Raw genomic sequence first — 16,212 nt, forward strand, 5'->3', positions numbered from 1 at the left:
TGCTGTGGCTGGTGCTAGAAATAACAGGCATTTAGGGGGTTTACAGTCTTGCTGCTGCGGTCCAGCCTCGTGGAGGGCATTGCAGTCACACTTGGTCCCACGGGAGGAGCAGGGCAGAGCCACCTGTGTGTCCCATGATGTGCCCATGGCATGTTCCTTTGCCTTCTCCCCCACCAGAGGGACACCCACAGAGTCTGCTCAGGGTGTCAGGGCCAGTTCCTCTCCCTGCTGCTGTGTACTCCATCCCAGAGCTGCAGCAGTGTGTTTGTCGGGCTCTAGTGGCTCTTGCCAGGATGATGTGTTCCCTGCACCCAGGGCAGTCCCACAGTGTGGGCTGAGCCCCTCCAGAGTCTCTTCCCGGAGGATGATCTTTGCTCAAGCAGCACAAACTGCTGCAGGCTGGGAAAAGCAAACCCAGCTCCTCTTGGTTTAAATCCCATCTTTTCCCCCTCTAGTGTAGGCTGCCGTGCTTGGCCACGGGCCTGCAGCATCAGGATGTTTCTCACAGATATGAGCAGCCTCTGCTGCCCTTGAGCCAGCCCTTCTCCCAGCAAAGCCTTTGCTCTTTGTGCAGGTTTTCCCTTTTCTCTGGAAAGCAGCTGAGTGCTGCTACCCTTTGCAGTTCAGGTAGTCCTGGGAGACCTGCCCTTTGAGGAAGAGCTGGGTTTGGGGAAAGAGGGAAGAAGAGTCCTCTTTTAGCCTTGCAGCTGTGGGCTGGATGTGGAGTGGGGCTGGACCAACAGTGAGCATCCAGCCACTGACCCTAGATTTTGTCATCAAAGATGAAAGATTTTTGGTGCACAAACAAGTCCCAGATGCTGAAGTCTTGGTGGGCCAACTGCTGCCATGGTGATGGTGATGTTATCAAGGGAGAAAGTGAAAGGTCACTTCTCCATGGCCAAAATTGGAAAGCAAAGTCCAGGGAAAGTTTTTGTGTGTGTGTGTGTGTGTGTGTGTGTGTGTGTGTGTGTGTACAGCAGCACAGCAGAGCACAGAGGAATTAGGGAAAAAAATATCATATGGCTGAATCAATGGGGCCCATGCAGACTGGAATCCAGTGGATTCAGAGGGAGGACCCCCAAAGCCATCCAGGGGAACCTCCAAAGCCACTGATGGGGTGGGGGGGAGTTAAATAGCCCCATACTACAATGATGCTGGTGGCTGCCAGCACAGACAGAGGTCCTGTCAGACACAGAGCTCCAAGGGAAAAAAATATCATATGGCTGAATCAATGGGGCCCATGCAGACTGGAATCCAGTGGATTCAGAGGGAGGACCCCCAAAGCCATCCAGGGGAACCTCCAAAGCCACTGATGGGGTGGGGGGGAGTTAAATAGCCCCATACTACAATGATGCTGGTGGCTGCCAGCACAGACAGAGGTCCTGTCAGACACAGAGCTCCAGCAACCAGCACAGATGAGTTTTCCAGTCCATTAATAGAGGTCTGTGAAGGCTCCCTGATCAATACAGTTTCTATTTCAAGTCTGTGAAACAGCAGTCAGAAAAGCAAAGGACATTATTTAAACATCATAAAAGAGAGTGAGAGAGCCAGCCAGCAGCACTCGGCCCAGCACTGACCTGCTGTCTCTGTCGCAGCAGTTAACCATTTGCAAGCCCTCAATTATACTTTAATATGGTTTTATCTTTCTCCATGATGCTGGGAAAGGCTGAGGTCCAGCTGCTGGTGTGGCCCTGCCCCACACCTGGCTCCAGCCAGGTCTGCAGTGAGCGTGTGGGTCCAGCTGGTGCCCAGGCAGCCTCCACCAGCTAATGGAGACAGAGCTGCAAACCACTTCCCTGACTCCTGGCAGTGGCTGCTGTCAATATTTACAGGAGAGTCAGGCTCTGTGTGTCCTCAGGGGTTTGTAGAGCTTGGTTACAGTCTGCAGAGAATAGGTGGGGAAAGATAAAATCACCTGTGCCATGGGATTAAGGAAGTGAGAAGGTGCTGCTGCCTCTCTGTAACCTCAGTGCCTGTGGGGCTCAAAGCAAAGCTGCCAACCCTTCACTTCCAGCCCCTACCCCAGCACTGGGGTTGCTATATCCCTGGGGGAGACAGTGCCCACCTTGATGGTTTGTGGCTCCCCAGTGGTCTGGTTCACCTTGAGCATCAGTAGCAACTGGAAAGCTGGGCTTGGTTTTTGGCTGCTGATGTACCCACTCCACATCCTGCTCAGCTCCCACCCCATCACCTCTCTCTTCTGCCCTGACAGTCACCTCTGAACAGATCGAGCACCTGCACCGGCGATTCAAGCAGCTGAGCCAGGACCAGCTGACGATCCGGTATGGAAATTCCATTCCCACTGCCAGGACTGGCCAGAGCATCACCCACAGCACCACCCCAGGCTGGCCAAGGGAGCCAAGTCGGGGTGTGAGGCTGAGTGTGTCTTTCTCAGTCACCCCAGCCATGCTGAGATGGTCTCTGCAGTGTGGCATTGCTAATAATCCAAGGAAAAATGAGCTGTGAAACAATGACCTGAGAGCAGGGTCACTCCTGCCAAACATCTCTTTCCACCCCAGCTTTAAAAGTCAGTTTTGGAGAGGGAAGTGAGGTTGTAGTTACCTTTATCCCCATCCAGAGCATCTGTGCACCAAAGCCCTGATGCAGCTTCCTCAGGAAAGCTCTGGCACATCTGTCCAGCTTCACCAGCCACATGTGGAGCCAGCACTGCTGGGGAGCCCAACTGACTGCTGCTTCCCCCCTCCCAGGGGTTATTTCTTGGCTCATTTGCTTTATAAATAGTCGATAGCAAATGACCAGCACAGGCTCAGCCTGGTGTCTGTGGCACAGCATGGAGCAGCAGTGGGATGCAGAGGAAGCTGAGGGAAGGGTGGACAGCAGGAGCTCCTTCCCATGCCTCATCAAGTCCCATTTGGGACTTTATTCCTGGGGAAACTCTCCAAAAACCATGTTTGCAGGTTGAGCTGTGCAACACGCTCAGTGTCATCCCAAGTCACTGTGTCCCAGAGCTTCCCAAAGACCCATTTTAGTGGGGACAAAATTTCCCAATAGCTGTGCTAAACACAGAGTTGCTCTCTGTGAATTGAAGCAAAAAGGGATTTTCATCCAAAGCCTCTTCATTTCTTCATGATTGCTTTGGAAGAATGAGTTGGGGCTTCCATGGCTGTTGGAATATCTCCCTTTTCTGTGGCTCACTCACACTTTTTCTCTGTTTCCTTTGCAGCAAGGAGAATTTTGACAGCATTCCTGATCTGGAGTTCAACCCAATTAGGGGGAAAATTGTCCATGCCTTTTTTGACAAGCGGTAAGAACACCCCCAGCACTGTAGGAAGGATCAGGGTAGTTGTTTCATCCTCTGGAAGTGGGATGTGGCTGGGGAAAGACCTCTCTAAAAGCTGGGCTGGAGCAGGGGGAAAATTACAGACATGGAAGCTAAATCTTAGGGGAAAAAAGAGTCCCTTGCTGAGGGACACACTGGGCTGTGTGGCTGGTGGGAGTGGGTGGCTGGGGTGGTCCTGGCAGCTCTCACTGGCAGCTCCACTATCGGCAGGAACCTGCGGCAGGAGTCGGATGGGCTGGTGGACGAGATAAACTTTGAAGACTTCCTGACCATCATGTCCTACTTCAGACCCATCGAGATGAACATGGACGAGGAGCAGCTCGATCGCTTCCGCAAAGAGAAACTCAAATGTGAGGCTTGCCCAGAGCCTGGGCTGAGGCAGGGGAGGATGGTGGGAAGGAGGTGCCCTGACCCTGCCATACTCCTCTCATCCCTCCAGTCCTCTTCCATATGTACGACTCGGACCACGATGGGAAGATCACCCTGCAGGAGTACAGAAATGTAACGTATGGTCCCTCTTGCCCCATTTCCACCAAATTCCTGGCTCTGGCTTTAACCCACTGCCTTGCAGGTGGTGGAGGAGCTGCTGTCGGGGAACCCTCACCTGGAGAAGGAGTCGGCACGGTCCATTGCCGACGGGGCCATGATGGAGGCAGCCAGCATCTGTGTGGGACAAATGGTGGGAGTTCCTTGCTCTGCCACGGTGCAGAGGTGCTGTGGTGGTATCAAAAATGGGGCTGGAAGTTGGCTGTCCTGTCAAGAGCATCTCCCCCATCTCTGGGCTGCTCTGGCCTGAGATTAATTTTGCAGGCTGCAGATTTCAGGCTGGTTTTTTTAGCATTATAAGAGCCCAAGGGGGATCAGCAAACAGCATCCCATAAAGCCCCACCTTCTGTGCTTGGGGCTTTAGTGCTTATGGAAAAGGCAGCTCCTTGCAGTCATGATGGTCTGGGAACAAATCTTGGGCTGGCCATGGGGTATGGTATGGGGTCAGTGCTGTGCACCCATGTCCCACAGCCCCAGGTCACCCAGTACCCCCATGCCCTGCCCCATTGGTGTGGGACAGCTGTAATATTCTCTCTCGCTGCGCACAGGGGCCAGACCAGGTGTATGAGGGCATCACCTTTGAAGACTTCCTTAAGGTTGGTGGCATCTCCACTCATCTCTCTGGGAAGTTGGACAGCTGCAGGGACCTGGGGTTTGGCCCCCCCAGCCCTGCTCACCTCCTTCCCCTTGCAGATGTGGCAGGGGATCGACATTGAAACCAAGATGCACGTTCGTTTCCTCAACATGGAGACCATTGCACACTGCTATTGAGGAGGAGGAGGAAGAAGAAGAGGACTCAGCAGCAGCTCCATGTTCCTGGCACCAAGAGCTCTGTCCCTGCCTGCGTGGGGCTGCCTTCTGCTCTCTAGAAACATAAGAGGCTTTTATCTGTAATAAAAGGTATTTCTCTTTTTACTCCTTGATGAGAAATACTCCATTCATCCATCACCCACGGCCTGGCAGGGTGTCTCCCTGGGCAGCAAGCCTCCACAAATCCTGGTCTTCCCATAAATCTGAATTTTTAGCCTCTGCCGTGTGCTGCTGTGAGGAAGGAGCTGCCCAACTTGTGCCATGAGCCTCCCATTCTGATGCCATGGGGAGATTGTGCAGGCAGGGATGGGGATGCCAAGGGGCAGGGGGTGAAGGCAGCATCCCCAGCTCCCAGAAGGACAACAACATCCCACTCTGCATCCCACAAGTTGCCCAAGCCAGCAAAAGTGACAGCTGCACAAGAAATAACCTCAATTTAAACCCAAACCAGCCACCCTGGCTGTATCAGCTGGCCAGGGCCAGGCAGCAGGGATGCATGGACGTAGGGACGTGGGCTCTGGCAACCAGGTGGCTCCTGCCCCCATATGTTCCCACAAGAACAAGGCACTGGAGATAAGGGGTTGTTTACTGGTATTAATAACTGGATGGCTCAAGGCAAGTTTCTGTCTCTAAGGCAGCCTGAGCTGGGAAGGGAGGGGGAGAAAATAAAGGGCACTGGCTATTTTTAGAAAAGCAGGAAAGATTTGTTTGTTTTATCAAAAATAGCTTCCCCTGGTGACATGTATGCTCGATGGGAACATAGCCCCCACCACAGCAAGCAGCTGGCAGCAGGCTGCAGGGCATGATGGATGAGGAGCCACACACAGCCCTGGCATCAGCTCCTCCATCCCTGTGGGCAGTGAGCACCCAGCATCTCCCTGCCTCAGGGAGTGAGCAATTTCTCCTTCTAGTCCCTGGAACTGGGTATCACTGCTCTGCTCAGGAACTCCCACACTGAGGGTGTGGGTAAGGGCTTCCCTCACAGGCTTTGGCAGCTCTGTCCCCTCCAAAATCCTCACTGTCCGTTCAGGGCTGCTGGACCACAGCCCCAGCTATGGAGCAGCTCTTGGAGCCAGCAGCAGGAAAGCTGCTGTGCTAACTCAGCTAAGGACAACCCTTCCCTGCAATGCAGTCCTGTCCTGCAGAGATCTGTGCTGCTTGGCCACACTGAGGACAGGCTGGGGCTGACCTGGCCTTGGAGGCAGCCACAGGGACGAAGCCAGTCCTGTCCCACAGCTCCACACGTGAGGATGCCACCATGTCCTGCAAAGCTATGGGACAGCACTGCCAGCACCTGTGGCATTGGTTGAGGTGACATGGTGCTGGCACCTCCACCTGGGCTGGTGGTGGTGGTGATGGAGCTCCCAGCTCTCCCAGTGCAGCCATTCAGGCTGTGAGGATCTGCAGGTGTGGCACACTGGCCCCACAGCCTGGTCTGTATTTGTAGGGCTCTGTGACTCCAATCCTGCTCTCCTCTGGCTCCTCTGGACACCCCCATCTCCTGGGCTAATGTCCAGCTGCACCACATCAGCACCATGCAGTGCACAGAGGCTGTATCTGACTGCACAGCTGACACTGAACCTCCTCCTGAACCTCTCATACATTCCCCTTATCCCTCTCTGACAGCAGCTGGAAGTGGGAATGGCCGAGGTGGGCAGGGGCAGGAAAGCAGAAGCTGAGTGGGAAAGGCTGCAGGGTGGGAGGGGAAGGTGCTGCTCTGCAGAGCTACAGGGAAGGGGACCCCCTGTAGTCTGTCTGCACAAAGAGCACCCACTGTTCCTTCTACCCCACTCCTCAGCATCAGGAGAGGGATGGCAGTCCATGAAGTGCTGAAATCTCTTTCTCCACTGCCAAGGTGTTGAGGTCACAAAACAGAGTTAAGAAGGCACTTTCTGAGGGCCTTTGCTGGTGGATTGACCCAAAATCTGTGGAGGCACAGCTGGGGATTTTCCGGTACAGCTCTACAGCTGAGCATGTCCTACCCTGTCCTTCACTTCAGGACTGGTGTGCTGTGCACCACAAACTGCTGCTCACTGCAGTCAGAGCTCCAGAGAGCAGCTGGAGGTGCAACACACAGTTCCTCTTTGATCTTGTATTCTCTTTGGAGCACTGATCCTTCTCACAAAGACAACGGACACCCCTTTTTAGCTGAGGATCATTCACCAACAAGAGAAGTCATTTTTGAGGCTCTTCACCTCAAACTATTTCCTCCTCTGATGCCTTTGGATTCTTTAGTTGTCCCCAACTACCCAACCACCAGCTTGGCACATGGCACCAGCATGAGCCTTCAGCCTGACCTCTGCCTGATCAGTCCACACTGGTCCAACATGTCCAAACTGCAGCTCCTTGACTTGAACCCCTGTCATAAGCCAATGCAGAAGAGATGCTCCTTTTCGTGTGATCTCCTTTGCCTGTGGGATACAACATGGGCCTGCTAGGCAAGAGCTCACCTTTGTTCCTACCTGCCACAAACTGGCAGCACCGAGTCCAAGGGATTCCCCAAATAGGAAGACCAAAGGTTTTATCTATCCCCAGGAAAGATTGGATGGTGAATCCATTCTTACTCTTGAAATGAAGGAAGAGGCTCCATTTCCATGTCCTCTAACCCCAATGCAAACAGCCAGGCTTGCATTTGCTCCACTCCAGCACCACTTCATCGTGGTATTAATGAGCACCCAGTGAAGTAGGACAACATCCCTTTTCAGAAACAAAAATTAAACTCCCAACATGGATATTCTCCAACAGCCTAAGTGCTCTCATTTGCATTAGGAATGCCAGTTAAATGCATTCACAACCTCTGCTGTGGTGCAACCTTCCTAAATGAATTCCACACACAGGGAAAACAGACCCAAAGGACCATTCTCTGATCCACCCAGAAGAGCTGCATCCAGACTGTGAGCCCATGAAACATAGACTATGGGGACAAGGAATTCCTTTCTCCACTGGTGATGTTTGATCCCCAATGGGTTGGTGACTTGTAGGTCTCCTCTGCATAAACACCTCTACACGTGCAGAAGCAAAGCAACTGCTTCCCTGTGTCACAAGGACCAGGAGTGATGTCTCCTTTGGCACAGGCAGTGCAGGAGAAGAGGGAGAAGGAAGGAGGGGAAATGTGGACTCCAAGAAAAGGGCTCAGCCCATGTGGGCACTACACAAACTTATCTGCTCCTTGCAGCAAGGAGACAAAGAAAGATCAAAGCTGTCCTGAGATAATGAGGCAAGATAAGGAGAGTCAGAGTTAGAACAAGCCAAGGGCCAGGGCATGGAGGGGAGAACAATGACATGAAAGCTTTTTCTGTTCAGCACATCAGAAGTCACAGGGCTGGGGCAACCCCTAAAATCATTTATGCTGCAGAAAGTATTATTTATTTGTCAGGCTTCAGCTGAACTCTTCTCCAAACTATATATCCATGACACCTTGCTCTTCCTGGAATGAAAGGAGGGAGCTGGCTTCCCAAAAGGGCAGAAGAAGAAAAAGAAAGGACCAAAGCTTTATAAAAGATCAAATTTATTGGTCAGACAGAATGGCTTTGTTCCTTGTACTTCTTGTGTATCCATCACAAAGAAAAAGCTAATTGTTAAAAATCAAAACCATGTGAAATTTGGCCCAGGGGTCATGGAACACCAATTGAGCCAAGGAAAATTTGCTCTCTACAACTACCTGAAGGGGATTATAGAGAGGTGAGGGGTCCTTTCTTCTACTGTGCCTGCAGTGAGAGGACTAGAGGGAACAGTCATAAACTGAGACAGGGGAGATTCAGATTAGATGTCAGGAATTTGTTTTCCCTGTTAGGATGTTCAGGCACTGGAATATTGCCCAGGGAGGTGGTGGAGTCACCATCCCTGGAAGTGTTTAAGAGGTGTCTGGCTCTGAGGCTGCAGGTTATGGTTTAGAGTTTAGGAGTTCCAGCAGTGACAGGTTAATGGTTGGACTCGATCTTAGAAGTCTTCAACCTTCATGATTCTAAAATGAAGAGCTGCAAAATATATATATCTCCAGGCAAAAAAAAATCTCTCCTGCCTCAGTGACTGATTAAGGGTTGAAATGACAGCCCAGCCCTTCTCCTGCAGGCTCAGGCACATTCCTGCACCTCTCCCCAGTGCTTTTACATTGATTCCATCAAGCTGGTAAAAAGGTGTTAAGTTAAAACTTAACCTCAATTTAAACAGAATCTACATAGCTTTGGTTTGCACCAGTAAGTTTACAAGGGCAAATCACAACCATAAAATAGTTTAAGGGTTGAAATGACAGCCCAGCCCTTCTCCTGCAGGCTCAGGCACATTCCTGCACCTCTCCCCAGTGCTTTTACATTGATTCCATCAAGCTGGTAAAAAGGTGTTAAGTTAAAACTTAACCTCAATTTAAACAGAATCTACATAGCTTTGGTTTGCACCAGTAAGTTTACAAGGGCAAATCACAACCATAAAATAGTTTTAAATCAGTAAAACTTATCCGTGCAAGATTTGTTCTCCAAACTGGTTTTACCTGGGTCAGTGCAACCTGGGTTTAAGATAAAGCCTTACTTCTCAGTTTCACCTGAGCACCACATCTTACCCTTCAGCCCAAGTCCTTCTCCACAGCATCAGTGCTCAATACACAGGCAGGGGGATCAGGAGCAGTTCATCCCTTCTGTTTCATGATCAGTTCCCAGCTTGGGAGAGAGGACAGTGTTGGAAACCTCCCCAGGTGCTGTGGATGGGCACGACCCAGCAAAGAACACACCTGACAACTAACCTGAGCCATGACAGCCCTTTGTTCCAGTGCACAGGTGTTAGTTCACCCTAAAAGCCTTAGGAGCAAAATTCTGCAAACCTATGTCCATATACAATTGGAAAACGTTTAATCCAGAATTTTAGAGAATTTCAAAAATAATCTGTTTTTAAATTACTGTGATGCATGTGGCCTGCTGAGTTCCAAGGATCCAGCCTGGCCCAGGCCAACCTTCCTCTCTCTTTCTCCATCATACTCCTCTCTCTCCACCATAACCTTTTGTTCACGGTGCTATTCCCACACACATTCCAATGCACTCCAAGGAGAAGAAGAATTAGCAGCTCATTACCAGGAAAGAAATGTCAAACGTGGCTCAGCAACATGCTTCTTCTAAGTCCTAGGTGGTTTTTTGCCCTCTCAGGGTAGGCCTGAACTCCTCAGTGTGCTCTCAGCCTCCCACCCCTTCACAGCTCAGGGCTGTGGCTTCCTGACCGTGTCTTCTGTCAAGATATGATCAGCAGCATCTTTCCCATAAGCAGCAGGAAGGAACATTTTTGTTTACCCTGAAGTGTAATGTTCCTTTCACTCTTCAGCCTCTCCACGGTGGAGCTCTGACAATTTGCACAGCAGCAGATTTCAGTGATATGCCTGAGGGCAGCCAAACTCTGTTCGGGTACATATCCCCCAGTTTTTGGCAAATCTCAGCCCCCTGGCCAGCAGCCAGCAGCCAACACCATATTTTGGGTGCTTGTTCCATGTGGATTTTCTTTTGCCTGTGGCCCTGTACTTGGCAGAGGGCTGGGCCACAGAGGCCAAGGGAAGTGAGTTCCCTAAATGTTATCATAGACAACTGTGAGGCTGATGTTGTAGTTGTATCCTGTCACTTCATCACAGAAAGAGCAGGAGATCAGGACAACACTTTACATCAATCTCAAAGGAGTAAATGATTCCTCAATACCTGTACAGAACACAAGCAGGACACACCACTGTACCTTAATCACATATTGGGGAAATGACAAATGTAGAGATTGGCATAAAGGATCAAAATTGGATGCTCTGGAAGCTGAACAATCCCTTCTGCATTAGTGTGTGCAGCTTTAACAGAGAAAACTCCCCCCTGCCTCCTTCCAGGGATCCATCAAGTCCTGGGAACAAACAGTGAATCATTCCCTCCAGCACTGCAGAGACGTGAGTGTCATCTGCTGAAACATCTCCAGTCTATTCAGGATGGGGGAAGATAAGTACATTGTCACTTGATAGTTCAATGAGACATGTAACTGCCATCTGAGATACAAATACCAAAACCTGGAGTTTAAATACCAGTAGTTTTCCTTTAGGAGGTGATTACTAATATTTAAAGCATGGAAAGGGCTGCACTCCCAACAGCTTCGGTGGCCTTTGCATTCCCCTGCTGAAAAAGAAATGCAATTTTTTTTGGTGCTGAAGTAAATAAAGAGCCAACTCATCACTGGTTTTGAAAGCCTTATCTTTATTTTTTTTTGAGATGCTATGCCAGCTCTGTTACTGCTCTGGACCATGACTCAGGGGCTAAGTGTGCCAGTTAAAAACGAGTTAAGAAATGAGATCTTTGCAGTGCCAAAAATGCCACCCGTGAGAGATGCCTTACTCACTTGCGGTGCACGGTGAGGTCATCGCCCGTGATGCTGCTGCCTCGAGGGTTCTTCTCTCAGGGATGTTTGCAGTGATGAGGCTGTGGGATTTAAACCACACGTGGCCGACAGGATGTCTGAAAAACAACCCACAGCACTGGGTGAGCTGCCACCTGCGTTAGACTCATCAAATCCAACTGCGGGAAAGGAATTGCTCTGGGTTAAACAAGAATTCATTAAAACTGGCGCTGTCTCTATGGGCAGAGCCTTGGGAACCTGCACCTCTGGCTCTTCCCCACGAGCCTGGAGCAGCACAGAGTTTCTATCCCCATCTAGTGGGCTCTTACCAGAACACACACAGGCTCCAAGGGGTGCTGCTGTCTGCTGGCCTGCTGCTCTAAGGCTCCACTCCCGGGAAGAGCAGGATGCTCCCCCAAAGAAGGGTAAGAACACCCAGGACCCCAAAACCCCCAAGCACTGAGCTATGGCTGGTTTAGAAATGCACTATGTGGCACAATCTAAGAATTACCATATCATGGAATGTACTGAGATGGAAGGGACACACAAAGGTGAGAAGGAAAGTGCACATGACAGTGAGCTGTGTGCAGTTTTCAGGCTGCAAGGGGAAGGTGAGCACAAGTGCAAACCTTTTGTTCCAGGGTATGTATGCATGGGAGCTGCTGATGGAGTTTTTAAATTTTGAAGACAGTCTCTGCAGCAGTGGAAAAATCCTGGTACATATAGCTGAGAAGGAAAGTGCACAGCCCCAGTGGGTGGTAAGTAGCAGAAAACTGCAATGCAAAAGTTGAAAACACCTTGTAAATACTCTCAAACCAAATGTTAGGGCAGCTGTGTTTTCCCTTACATTTGCAAATTTGTATTTGCACCACAAGCAAAAGGAGAAGGCTCCTTTCCCCTGCAGCCTGTAAACTGCACACAGACCAGGGTGCTCTGCCCTTTCCTTCTCTGCTATATGCACCATCATACACTTTCAGTCTCAGAGTTTAAAGAGTCCATCTACCTCTCACACAGAAATATGTGCCAGAACAGAAGCAGTTTCTAGACTGCCCCTTCTGCACAGAGCAGAACAGAGCTATGTCCATTCTGTCTCAGCTATATATAACACTGCATTATTGCACTCCTACAGTTTCAAACTTTGAACAGTCCAGCAGCACCTCCTGTACTAAAGGTCCTAGCACAAAACAGTCTGCACTGGCACTCACCTTCCCCTGGCAGCCTGTAAGCTGCACACAGCCTACGGTGACCTGCACTTTCTTTCTCAGCTATATATACCACGTTTGTACTTTAAGTCTTACAGACCCTACACACCTCTCACATAGAAATATGTGCCAGAACAGAATCACCTCCTGGATTACTCCTTCTGCTTGCAGCCTTTCAACTGCACAACACCCTGGCTCTATGTCTTTTCTTCTCAGCTACATAAATAAATCAACATATTATTACATTCCTGCAGATCATCGTTTCAAACCTGGAAATTCCCAGCAGCATTTCTCAGAAAAGGACAGAGAACAAAAAGCCTGCACAGGCACTCACCTTGCCCTTACAGCCTGTAAACTGCAGACAGCCCGTGGTGATCTGAACTCTTTTGTGCTCTACATCTCACATTGTGCTTTACCATTGGTACATTATACTTCTGCAGGTCATAACTTCAAACCCTGAAATGTGCAGCAGCTACTCCCTTATAAAAGGTCTTAGCTCAAAAATCCTGTGCTGGCACTTACCTTCCCCTTCAGCCTGTAAGGTGCACACAGCCCACAGTGAGCTCAAGTTTCTTTCTCAGTTTTATGTGTATGTATCAGCATATTATTACAGCATATTACCCAGCAGATCAGAGTTTATAACCTTGAAACACTCAGCAGCAGCTCCCATACAGGACATGGGCATGCTGAGGGCAACTGGGATATACTGGAGGTGACTGGAATCATACTGGGAGCACCTAGAACCACGCTAAGAGAAAAGTGGAAAACTGACATCAAGTAGGAAGCAACTGGAAGTGACTGGGAGCATTCTGGGGGGGACTGGATGCAAGTGGGACCACACTGAGGACTCCTGGGAGCATGATGGAAGCAACTAGGATTAAATGGGAGTGATGTGGTACATGCTGGAGGGAACTGGGTTATACTGGGAGTAACTGAGGCCATGCTGAAGGTGACAGGCATCATAGTGGGAGCACCTGGGACCTCACTGAGGGTGGCTGGGAGCAACTGGGAGCATTCTGAGGAAGAGTGGGAGCAACTGGGCCTATGCTGTGGACACCTGGGACTCTATTGGAAGTGACCGTGAAAGACTGGGATGATACTGGGGCATGACTGGGACCATGATGAGGGCAACTGGGATCATACCAGGAATAACTAAGAACATGCAGGGGACAACTGGGATATACTGGGAGCAACTGGGGTCCTGCTGGATATGACTGGGATCATGCTGGGAGCAACTAATTTTCCTAAATTACTGCTGGAATTTCTGTTGGTAGGGTACCCTCTTCACCTTCTCTAATCACTGCTGTCAGTAATCATTGTTTGCATCCAGAACTGAGCTTGAATACAGCTGAGTGCTAGAGAAACATTAGTCTGGATCATTCCAAGGGCCTCCAAAATTAATTGGTGATCCTTTTTATCCATTTCTTCTCATGAGAGTAATACATCTGATGCCAGGAAAACCTGAGATAGTAAAACTCAGTAGGTGGTTTGATTATTAAGTGTGTATTTGTTCCTTCAGCGCTGGGGATGCTCCTCCAAACACACACACTGAGGGTATCCAGAGTTACACTTTTATGTGGTATAAGTACACATATGCATTGATTAGCTAGACATATTCATTACTCAGTCCTACATATTCATATTTTTTCCAAGAATGGGTGTTACTCTTCTTACAACCTGATCACATCTCCATGTGCCTGTGCACTGTGTCTGGTGGTTGTCTCTGGGGGTCATGAAGGTGAAGGCTCCAACTCTTCCTCCGAGCTGAACATTTCAACTTTATCCTTAGAGTGTCTTCTCGGTCATGATCCAACCCAGTTTGCAGCTGCTTGGTTCCTTTTGTCTATAGTTCCACATGTTAACTAACTCCTAAATTATTTACTCATCAATTCATGTTTTGCAAAGTACTCAATACTGATCATTGTCCTACAAATTAACTGGCAAAGCAGGCTAAGCTACATGGGTTAAATAGTAATTGTTGTTGGGTTTCAGGGCCTTGTAGCTGAGGAAAACACACATAACTCCTGTGTGCTGTATATAGTTGAAAAGAGAAGGGGTATGGTAGAAACTGCCACTGTCCTGGCACATATTTCTGCATGAGATGTAGATGGAAATTTTGGAATCTATGAGACTGAAACTAGGTCTATGCTGAGTGTGTACACACTTTCAGGATAGACTAAAATGTGTGTCTAAAGAATGAAAAAGCTGATCATTGTAGTTTGCCTACAATATAGAGCAGCAAGAGGATGCTGAATGCCAACACGAGTTGTTTTTTGAGGACTTTTTGTACTAGAGCTGCTGCATGTTGTAATGCTTTGAACTGCAGCAAACACCCTGGAGCTGTGTGTTTTCCTGCTCAGCTGCAGAGACTGAGAGAGTTCATTTTGTCTTGATGAGCTTGGCTGCAAAACCTATAAGGTCCAGCAACTGCTGAGATCCTAAAGGTGCTAGAACAGAAAGCATGATGGCTTTCACTATGCCCTTGCAGCTTATAAACAGCAGCACAAACAGATCTGTGTGCTGTCCTGCTCTGCTCTGTGCACCTTGTCCAGCCTCACAGACACCTGTTACAACATTAAAAACCTTCAGCAGCTGATCCCACTGAAGAGGTTGTAGAAGGAAGAGCCAAGGCTGCACACAACCTTTCTTTTGCAGCCTATAAACTGCACAGCCACTAGATGACTGACTTTGTACCTACCTATATGCAGTATCACTCCTGCAGAGCTAGGCTCTCCAGGGGAACCCCTGCACTTAACTGCTGCCACACTAAGAGTGCCAGGACAAAAAGCTCAGCCCACCAGATGGCAGTGCGTCCTCGGGAAAGAACTAAACGTGCCCTGACTCTCCATAAACAAAGCAAAGTGCAGCTCCAAAGCTGAAAACCAACTCCCCTCAAACAAAACGTGCTGAGACAGCTGAGCTTCCCCTTACACTTGCCAACCTGTATTCGCATAGCAATGAAAGGCAAGTCACCTTCCCTTGCAGCCTGGATCCTGCACACAGACTACGGGGATCTACACTTTCCCTCTCTGCTATACACACCATCCTCTCCTTTCAGTCAGTGGAGTAGAAAGCCTCCAGCAACCACTCACACAGTGCCCAGACAAAAACAGTTTCTGCATTACCCTTTCTCCTCACGGCCCACCAGCTGCACCCAACAGACTGGGACTAGGAGTGTTCCTTCTCAGAGACACAGTTTCAAACCTTAAAACTCAGTTTTCAAACCACTCCTTCTTCCCCAGTCCCTCCCCATCCCTGTTCCCCAGCAGCTCCAGCCCTGATTTTCCAGTATCCCCAGTCCTCCCTCCCAGTCCAGTCAGTCCTAACACCCAGTCCTCCCAGCCTATCTTCAGTCCTGATCTCCAGGGTGCTCAGTATTCCCCAGTCCTTCCCTGGCCCTATCCCCAGTTTCATAGTCCTGATTCTCCAGTATGCCCAGTCCACCCCCCAGGGTACCCACTTCTCCCAGACCCTCCCGAGCCATGTCCCTCACCAACTCCAGCGCTGACTTTCCAGTATCCCCAGTTTTGCTCCACCAACTGAACCAGTCCTAATCCTCCCTCCCAGCACCCCCAGTCCTCCCTGCTAGGGTGCCCAGTTCTACCAGTCCCTCTCCCCCAGACTCTCTCTAGCAACTCCAGTGCTGATTTTCCAGTACTCTCACGCCTATCTCCCCAAAACAGACAGTCCTAACTCCCTCTCCTTCCCCAGTGCTCCCCAGTCCTACACACCAGCACTCCCAGCCTGCTCCCAGCACCTCCAGTCCTGACCTCCAGGGTGCCCAGTCCGGTACTCCCTAGTCCTTTCTTCGTCCTACCTCCAGTTTCGCAGTCCTGATTCTCCAGTAACTCCAGGGCACTCAGTTCTCCCAGTCTCTCTCCCCCAGACCTGTCCCCACCAACTCCAGTCCCCTAAGGCACCCCTAGACACACCCCTGATCCACGTCCCCCCTCGCTTCGCTTCTTGGGCACTCGCATGAGGATCTCAGCCGCCTTCCCCGAGGGCTGCCGGAAC

General features: G+C 50.0%; 1 protein-coding gene across 1 annotated transcript; it reads left to right on the forward strand.

Annotated features, from left to right (window-relative positions):
• Positions 1-2,212: 2,212 nt before the first annotated feature.
• TESC (tescalcin) lies at positions 2,213-4,618 on the forward strand (the record flags this gene model as incomplete). Its single annotated transcript, XM_009072981.1, has 7 exons — positions 2,213-2,282; positions 3,185-3,265; positions 3,512-3,651; positions 3,741-3,802; positions 3,873-3,980; positions 4,396-4,443; positions 4,541-4,618. Coding segments are annotated over 7 exons (587 nt in total), but the record flags the coding sequence as incomplete, so codon positions are not given.
• Between the last annotated feature and the right edge of the window lie 11,594 nt (positions 4,619-16,212).

The sequence above is a fragment of the Acanthisitta chloris genome, unplaced genomic scaffold (assembly GCF_000695815.1).
Source record: "Acanthisitta chloris isolate BGI_N310 unplaced genomic scaffold, ASM69581v1 scaffold2814, whole genome shotgun sequence".
Classification (NCBI taxonomy): domain Eukaryota; kingdom Metazoa; phylum Chordata; class Aves; order Passeriformes; family Acanthisittidae; genus Acanthisitta; species Acanthisitta chloris.